This window comes from Populus alba, chromosome 12 (genome assembly GCF_005239225.2).
Source record: "Populus alba chromosome 12, ASM523922v2, whole genome shotgun sequence".
Taxonomy (NCBI): Eukaryota; Viridiplantae; Streptophyta; class Magnoliopsida; order Malpighiales; family Salicaceae; genus Populus; species Populus alba.
In genome coordinates, this window is record NC_133295.1 from 6,502,095 (window position 1) to 6,511,543 (window position 9,449).

Consider the following 9,449-nt stretch of genomic DNA (forward strand, 5'->3'; position numbering starts at 1 on the left):
CTTTATTGGGCCAAATTGTAAGCCAATTTAGGCTAATTTATTAGGGGATGGTGAGATTAAAAGACATGAAATCAAAGTAAAAATAAAAAATAAAAATTGAGGGAATCAATGGCTTATTCGAGCTTTAGGGTGAAAATGCCTATTTTTCCCTTAAAAAAAAAACAATTCTATTAAGGTAATTAAGTAATTTCACATGGGTCCATTTAACATTCAAATTTTTAAAAAGGAAATAATGTCTTTTTTGTTTTTAGAGTGCATAGTAAAATGATCCTTATACCCAATTTTTTTAAGCTTACCTTAAGTGGCGTTGTTATCTTTTCCTTATTAGGTGAATAGTAAAATGACTTGCATGCCTTTGGAATTGGATTTTTCTTGGCTTATGCTCGAGGCAATTTTGTCTGTGCACTTAGGCTTTTTAGTAATTGTCAGGTTGGTTTAGAGAGCAATTGTGTTTTATATATATATATATATATATATATATATGCATGCAATGCACGCATTAACGCTTGGACAACCATAATGTCCTTTGGGCGGGGAGTGTGGAGCTTTCTAGTGATAGCATAGCTAAAGATCACCAGGTTTGGCGTCGATAGTCTATTTTTTTCTTTCTCCCCTCTCTCTTCACTTGAAATTCACGCTTGACATTTAAAATTTTAGGGCAATCCTCTCAAAGATATTTTAGTATCAGTCCTCATTCTTTTAATTTGTAATTTTTATCATTGGTCTTTTTTAAAGTTTTCAATTTCATTCCTTATTTTATTCTTTTTTTCTTCATTTTTTTCTTTCTATTTTTGTAAACTTTCAATTGTTTTTTAGTTTCATCATTTGATTAAAATTTTTAATTTGTTATTTTTTTTAATTTGGTCCTCATTAAAATTTTAGTTCATTTGTGGAATTTATTTTTAGTTTCAATTTAGCCCTTCAATCCAAAATTATTCATCCTTTTTTTTTTCTTTTTTTTTAATTTGAATCTCATTCTTTTAATTGCTATTTTTTTCTTTTGAATCTTTTTTGTGATTGAATTTTCTTTTTTTAATCTCATCATTTGACATTTGTTTTATTAAAACTTAGACTTTGTAGTTTTTCCAAGTTTAGTGCTTATGATCAAATGACCTAGGTCAAATGTTATGTAAGCTAACACAAGTTTACATTATTTTTTTTAACTTATTTTCTTTTTCAATCTTATTACTCAATTTGTTTTGAGATAGCATTCATGGTTTTCTTTATTTTTCTTTTTATAGGATTATCTTGATCTCATGACTTTGTTCATGTATTTTGGCAAGTTAATTTTTTCATGTAATTGTTTAGGTGCTTGTTTCAAACTCATATAATGATTTGACAAGTATATAAACTTTCTTTTCTTGTACATTAACAATAAACCCCTTAGGTTGTTCTACGTAAACCTCCTCATAAAGGTCATTATTTTAAGAAAGTTGTTTTTACATCTATTTGATGTATTCTAATTTTATTAATAGCTGAAATAGCTATTAACATTCATATAGAAGTTATTCTTGACACATACTAATATATGTTATAATCATTTACATTTCTTGTTATTTAAAATCTCTAACAACAAGTGTAGCTTTATATCTATTAAAAGTACCATCAACTTTCATCTTTCTTTTAAAGATCTATTTAAAGCCTAATGGTTTGCTTCCGAGAGGAAGATCCATTGGTTGACATGCATAATTATACATAATGGATTCAATTTTGCTATTGACTTCCTCCTTCCAATAAGAAACTTCAAGACTTGATATTGCATCGGAGCAAGTTCAAGGTTTATTTCTAAACAAGTATGTTAAAAACATCAAGATCAAATGTTTTGGTTATTTTGTTTTACTTTTTACTCTTTTTATGCTCAACTTCATTATTTTTTAACTAATGATGATTACTTGAGGCTTTTATCCTTAAGGCTTGAAAGATTTTTTGAATTTGTTGCTTCTAGTTAAATAACTCGGGTTATAAATTTTATAGATTAATAAAGGTTGACATTGTTTTTTTTTAGCTTATTTTTTTTTCATTTTTATAATTTAATATTGGGAAATCATTATTTTCTCAATTTTTGTTTTATTCGAGTTCATATATAGCATGTGAAAAAAACTAAAGCTCGTATTACTTGATTAAAAGAAAAATGTAAAAAATTGATATACCAACCGTGCAAATCCACTAAAAAGAAAAACGTCGGGGCGTGTAGATAGTACAGATACATAGTTGGTTCCTTGTGCCAACAACCCTTTACTGCTAAATCTACATCCAAAATCTCAATGATTCTCAAGGCTAGTAATTTTCTTTTTAATTTTCCTGGGAAACAAAAGGACAGAAAAGGGCATTTTAGAACTTCAACTTGACTCCTTCTGAGATCAACCGCCCAAAAAACGCCTTCCACTCAAGCGCAAGTCTTAACCATGGTTAACTCAGTGTTAGGTGAGTTTGACCAGTCTGGTTTGGTAGGCTAGGCGTTACACCTCCCTCCTCTCTTTATTAATCCCCTCTCCCACACTTCCCTCTCAGGAAATCTCTCTGCCACTCTCTCTCTCTCTGTCTACCTACATCGCACCAACCACGCAACAATCAAGAAACAAGAAGCAGAGAGAGAGAGATCATATTCCTCCTTGAAGAAGAATTATTTGCTTTCTAAATTTTTGAAAAAGCATGCAATCATCAACCAGCTCAATGAAAGTGTCACCACTTGAACTTATGCAAGCCATAATCAGAGGCAAAGTGGACCCAGCAAATGTTTCATCGGAATCCGGTGGTTCTGCTGCTGAGATGGCAACTTTTATCCTCGAGAATCGTGAGTTTGTTATGATCTTAACTACTTCCATAGCGGTTTTGATCGGCTACGTTGTCTTTTTGATTTGGAGAAGATCATCCGGCTATCAGAAACCTAAAGTCCCTGTCCCTCCTAAGCCGTTGATTGTTAAAGACCTCGAACCTGAAGTTGATGATGGCAAGAAAAAGGTCACCATCTTTTTCGGCACCCAAACTGGTACTGCTGAAGGATTTGCTAAGGTACAGATTAGTTTCCCATCATGCTATCAACAGCTTAGGGGTGTTTGGGATGTTGTCACATGTGTTTTCGCATGAGAATATATATATCATAAAAAATCACTAAAAAAAAGTAATTTAGTGCATTTTTTTTTAAAACCACAAGCGTTCCCACAGCCTCTTAGTCTATTCTCAATGAGCCACATCATCACCGTACACTTGGGAAGGTACACGTGTACGGTGAGAATTCAGCTTCAGGTCATGAGTAATTGAGCTAAGCTTTTGTTTTGAATATATTATTATTATTAATTTTTTTTTTTTGTCTTAGGCTCTAGCTGAGGAGGCAAAAGCTCGGTATGAGAAGGCTATATTTAAAACTGTTGATTTGGTATGTTTTTTCATTTATTATTATTATCTAACCTGTTATTCAAATTTTGTTTTTATTTTCCTAATCAGTGGTTTTGAATTTATAATTTTGATGGATGATAGGATGATTATGCGGAGGATGACGATGAATACGAAGAGAAATTGAAGAAAGAGTCTCTGGCTATTTTCTTCTTGGCCACGTGAGTAGCTTTGATATTTAGTCTTTTTATATTTACTTTTTTTCCCCTTTACTTATTTCTTTCTTTCTTGTAGATATGGAGATGGTGAGCCTACAGATAACGCCGCGAGGTTTTATAAATGGTTTACAGATGTAAGGTTTCGATTGGATGTTTTGATCTGGTTTGGTATTAGAGCTGGATTTAATAGTGTTTTTGGTTTTATGATTTTGTGAATATAGGGCAATGAGAGGGGGGAATGGCTTAAGGAACTTCCATATGCTGTTTTTGGTCTTGGCAACAGGCAATACGAGCATTTTAATAAGGTGTGTAATGCGACTCTATTTATACTTTCTTTCACAATTAGCTGATGGATTAATTTTTTAATTTTGTTGTTTTTGCTGATTAATTTTTTTTTTTGCCCTTGTTTTTGGTTGAACAGATTGCCATAGTGGTGGATAAAATCCTTGGCAACCAGGGTATGCCTGCATTTCTCTTTACAAACTTGTATATAAATTTTTTTGCCTTTTGATGTTAGCTACCTTCCTTGCTCGGTTGAATAGAGTCTGGTAGGTTATCATGATGCATGCAAAGCTCTTGGTCCAAAAGGAACACTGTTGCTACAATTTAATTGTTTGGAAAGAGAAAAGGATAGCCCAATCAGCTGCATTGTTAATAAAAGAATCGACATGGTCTTATGATTAATCAGAAGCCACAATGTGGTCCTTGATGTTGTTCCTTGTTATATCAAATGGTTTTCAAGAGCCAAAATGTGCTTGTTGATATTGTTCATTCTGCATAGCTAATGAGTTCTCGTTGTTTTCTTTCCATAACCGTATTTTTCTTTGCTTTTTTAGGTGGGAAGCAGCTTGTTCCAGTGGGTCTTGGTGATGATGATCAATGCATGGAAGATGACTTTGCCGCATGGTATTAAGAACTTGAATCAGTAATCTGCATGAACAGAATGAACTTTCTTATTCCAAGCGTTCTTATTCTAACCTTCTTTTCTACTCTCTATTTCAGGCGAGAATTGTTGTGGCCTGAGTTGGACCGGTTGCTTCTTGATGGGGATGATCCAACTGGTGTTTCTACCCCTTATACTGCTGCCGTGGCAGAATATCGGGTTGTATTGCATGACCCTGAAGATGCACCATTAGAGAATGATAACTGGAGTAATGCGAATGGTCATGCTGTTTATGATGCTCAGCATCCATGCAGGTAAAATAAAAATGTCCATCTTGCAGATTTTCTGGTGAAAATTTTGTAGGTTATTTTGATCTAAAATGTATTCTGTTTACTGCTGAAGGGCTAATGTTGCTGTGAGGAGGGAGCTTCATACCCCTGCATCTGATCGTTCATGTACCCATTTGGAGTTCGACATATCTGGCACTGGACTTGCGTAAGTTGGTTGCAACAATTTTGTTGTTTTCACACTTGTTTTCCCTTGAAAATGGTTGGCATCCAAATGCATTTTTCATGGGGAATAATTGTAAGAGAACATTGTGCTCTGATTATGTCTCACACAATTTATTCTTTTGTTGCTCAGATATGGAACCGGTGATCATGTTGGTGTGTACTGTGAAAATCTAAGTGAAATTGTTGAGGAAGCACTGCAGTTGTTGGGTTTATCGCCAGATATTTACTTCACTATCCATACTGATAATGAGGATGGCACACCACTTAGTGGAAGTGCCTTGCCACCTCCATTCCCATCGTCCACCTTAAGAACAGCTCTAACTCGATATGCTGATCTTTTGAGTTCACCCAAAAAGGTTAGCTGCTTTCTTAATTTGATGCATCATTGAGTCTTACATTTTATTTTATACAAGTTTTTTGTCACATTTGAGTAATATATTGTTGCAATGCATATGCTTTGCAGTTTGCTTTAATGGCTTTAGCAGCTCATGCTACTAATCCAACCGAAGCTGATCGACTAAGACATCTTGCATCACCTGCTGGAAAGGTTGTAAATCTACCAAAAATACTTCTGTTACCACAGTAGTGACTGTTTTAGTATGTAGTTTTAAGTGGATTTAACTTTAAATTGCATTCGTACAGGATGAATATGCACAATGGATAGTTGCAAATCAGAGAAGCCTCCTGGAAGTCATGGCTGAATTTCCATCAGCCAAACCCCCACTTGGAGTCTTCTTTGCTTCAGTTGCCCCGCGATTGCTGCCAAGATACTATTCTATTTCATCATCTCCAAGGTGAATATTTCTTTTAACACTTCTTCTGGAACAAGTTTCTAATTAATCTCCTAGTTTCCTGATGGAAGATGGCAAGGGATTCATATCATGTGTCATCTAACCTAAATTCTTTTAGGTTGCTCAATTTCCTGAATGAGAAGCTCTAGTTGGTGGCAAACAAAATTATGTTGTACAGATCAATGACATAATATTGAGGAGAACAAAAAATTGTATTTTGTAACTAGGAAATCTTCCAGAGGAACTATAAGTGGAGTCTGGATATTCATATTTACATGGCACAAAGAAACTTCTACATGTTTAAGGATTACTTTAGAAAAGAAAATCAAGTTCAGCTCCCTTCTTTGCTTGGGGGGAACTTCAAAGTTAGAATTGCACCTCTTTGTTTATCACTCTCTATCCTTGACTTCTTGTTTTTCTGTTCTTTGTAATCTTATGTGCATACTATGTGAAATTTTGTGCTGCAGCATGGCACCTTCAAGGATTCATGTTACATGTGCACTGGTTCTTGAGAAAACACCAGCAGGTCGTATTCATAAAGGAGTTTGCTCAACTTGGATGAAGGTACATGTTCTAAATTTTTTGTTTGTTGTTTAAACTTTTTTTTTCTTATGTTGAAGCAACACCACAGGGCGTAGCTCAAAGATAGAATGAATTGTGTAGTAAGCATATCAGTTGTCTTAAATTATCACAGGGGTTGAAATTGAGTGATCCACGTTACAATGCTAGATATTAGGTTTGGCCCCCCCAAACCCTTGCATGTGTACTTAAGTTTCTATTTCCATTGTTTTGTGATTGGATGTTTCCTCTCAGTGAGTATATACTTTTTAGCTTTAATAGAATAATTTTACACGCCAAGTTTGTAAGGCTCATTCTTATTTTATTCCTTCCACAGAATGCTGTGCCTTTAGAGAAAAGCCATGATTGCAGCTGGGCACCTATTTTTGTTAGACAATCAAACTTCAAACTTCCAGCAGATACTAAAGTTCCCATCATTATGATTGGCCCTGGAACTGGTTTAGCTCCTTTCAGGGGTTTCCTTCAGGTTTGGACTTGCAAACTTGGTTCAGTTGGCTCTTTTCTAGCAACCCTTCATATCACTTCGAAGTATCTAATCTGATCATCTGTATTTTGTATTCTCCTTTTCAGGAAAGATTAGCCCAGAAAGAAGCAGGAGCAGAACTGGGATCCTCTGTATTATTCTTTGGTTGCAGGAACCGTCAAATGGTAGGTTATGCTCCTATCAGCTCTAGAATGCTCTGTGATTGTTGTAGGGGTTTGCTCTGTGGTTGTTGTAGGGGAATCTCTACCCTTGTTTTTCAAAATGTTCATTTAACTCGCATAATCTTTGCAGGATTTTATCTATGAAGATGAGCTCAACAATTTTGTTGAAAGTGGTGCACTTTCTGAACTAGTTGTCGCCTTCTCACGCGAGGGACCTACCAAGGAATATGTGCAGCATAAGATGATGCAGAAGGTACTTGTTTCTGTTTCACCAACCACTGTTGATGGTGAAGTTAAAATGCAGCGATATCATTTCCTTACCTTTTCATGTCTTTTTTTAACTAAAGCATTGAGCATATGTTTTCTCTGGTTCAGGCTTCTGATATCTGGAACATGATTTCTCAAGGAGGATATTTATATGTTTGTGGAGATGCCAAGGGCATGGCTAAAGATGTCCACAGAACTCTCCACACTATCGTGCAACAGCAGGTAAAAAATGATGTCTAGTTATTGGGAGTTTCTTTTTGAGGTTAAGAGTCGCTAAAACGAGGCAAAAAAGAAAGTCCCAACAGAACTCCCCCCACAGACAGATGTCCATAGCTGCTTTGTGATTGAGTTTTTTTCCATGTTGACATTGCCTCCTTGTCTTGCTCGTGGACAAATATCATACACAGGATCCTCCCTTTAGTTCCTTGTATGGCTAGAATCCACTTCATAATATAAATCCGTCCCTTTTTCTGGTGTCAGAAAGCACCATAGCACCCTTTCTCCAATTTTACTGTTTTGGAAATAATCTGTAGCTGGGTTTGAAATAAACTTTTCTCCCCATCTCATCATTAACCTTGTGTGTACTTGGTTGTGGATCCAGGGATCTCTTGACAACTCCAAGACAGAGAGCTTTGTGAAGGGTCTGCAAATGAATGGCAGGTATCTGCGTGATGTATGGTAAGGAGCCGTTGATGCAGGCAAAAGAGAAAGCGGAGGGTAATGCAAAAGTTAACTCCGTTGAAGCCTTGCTGGGATTGAAGGGATTTTCGAGAGGGAGGCTACTTGTGATGCATGCCTTCGTGTCCCCTAAAAGGGTCGTCATTGAACGTACTACCATTATAGCAATTGTTATTCTTTTCTCTCGTCTCCTATTTTAAGGAATTTTTTTGCCCATGTAATTTATGTTTTATACGTAATGTAATAATAATTAAGAGTAGCCCTAGTGCATGACTTGAATTTTCCCTTCATGAACCATCAAAACGGTTCAAATGACAGACATATATTCTTATCGTACGGGCAAGTGTTTGTATGAACGGAGATTCCAAGTTTGAAGTTTGCTACGATAAATTTCTGTATGCGCCTTTTAGTATTCTTGAATTCTCTCCCTCAAGATCCACTGAGGCAACGATGTAGGAAATGGTATCCATGACTCTTGACTTAGGTAAAAACAGGATCAGGTCTGGTTTTGGGTTTGGAGTCGAGTCAAGGCTAACATAATCAATGAACCACTTCTGACCCTGACGAAACCGGGATCGAGCCTTTGATGAACCCCTGCGAGCAAAAACCAATCGAACTCCACTTCTGTATGCGTTGTTTTAAGAAGGACATGCTGTTTAAAATACATGTTATTGGTGGGGACAATTTCAGTCCACCACAGTAAGTATTAATCAGTGTAGGCAGGCAGGGACTTTGGATGAATCCAGGGCCATTCACTATAAAAAAAACCTAAACTGTGGGTACTCTCCCTCTCCCTCTCTCTCTCTCTCTCAATTAAATGAAAGTGGGTTCACATGGTTGTTGAGAAGAAGGGTAACCTATGAAATTTGGCCGGGAAACAATTAATATCTTACACTTTTTTTTTTTCCTCGAGCTAAAAAAATACAATAAAAAAAGATGTTTAATTGACAAAATTGCATTTTAAAAAGAAAAAATGATAAAAATTAAAAAAAAAAAGTAAAAAAAACAATGTTAATATATTTCAACTCTTTAAATCTGTGATCCAAGCTATTTGACCATAAACAATAAATTAAAAAAAAACCTGAAACTTAATTCTCAACTAATCAAATAATAAAGGATTAAATTGAAAAAAAAAATTAACCATACAAAGGGAAACAAAATATAAATTATAAGTTAAAAAAGACTTGAGGTTGCCCGAGCCAACTCACCTACTCTACGGGCCAGGTTATGAGACCAAGATAGTGCGACAAAAAGTTAAACAAAATAAATAACAAAACCTTTTTGTTTTTTTTTTTTTTTAAAAAAACAATGTTGAATGTTAAATTATAAGATGAAGAGGATTAGAAAAATAGCAATTATAAGAAGAAAAAAAAAAGGCTTGAGCCCACCCGGGTCAATTCGCCAACCTAAAAGGTAAGTTCATTAGATTAGGATAATCCCATGGTGAAAGGAAAATGAAGAAAATCATGAAACCTAATTTTTTAAAGGATAAAATGATGAGTGATGAAATTGCAAAACAAAAATCAATTAGGAAAAGGATATA

The 9,449-nt window shown here is 35.2% G+C and overlaps 1 protein-coding gene across 1 annotated transcript; it reads left to right on the forward strand.

Moving 5' to 3' along the window:
- The first annotated feature begins 2,495 nt into the window (after positions 1-2,495).
- Positions 2,496-8,242, forward strand: LOC118049040 (NADPH--cytochrome P450 reductase 1). Its single transcript, XM_035058894.2, has 18 exons — positions 2,496-3,012; positions 3,317-3,376; positions 3,478-3,554; positions 3,628-3,685; positions 3,773-3,856; positions 3,973-4,009; positions 4,388-4,457; positions 4,554-4,748; positions 4,837-4,929; positions 5,077-5,302; positions 5,410-5,493; positions 5,589-5,740; positions 6,205-6,301; positions 6,633-6,782; positions 6,887-6,964; positions 7,092-7,214; positions 7,337-7,450; positions 7,830-8,242. Exons 1-18 carry the CDS (start codon positions 2,653-2,655, stop codon positions 7,908-7,910), a joined length of 2,139 nt encoding a protein of 712 aa, XP_034914785.1. The 5' UTR covers positions 2,496-2,652; the 3' UTR covers positions 7,911-8,242.
- Positions 8,243-9,449: the final 1,207 nt, after the last annotated feature.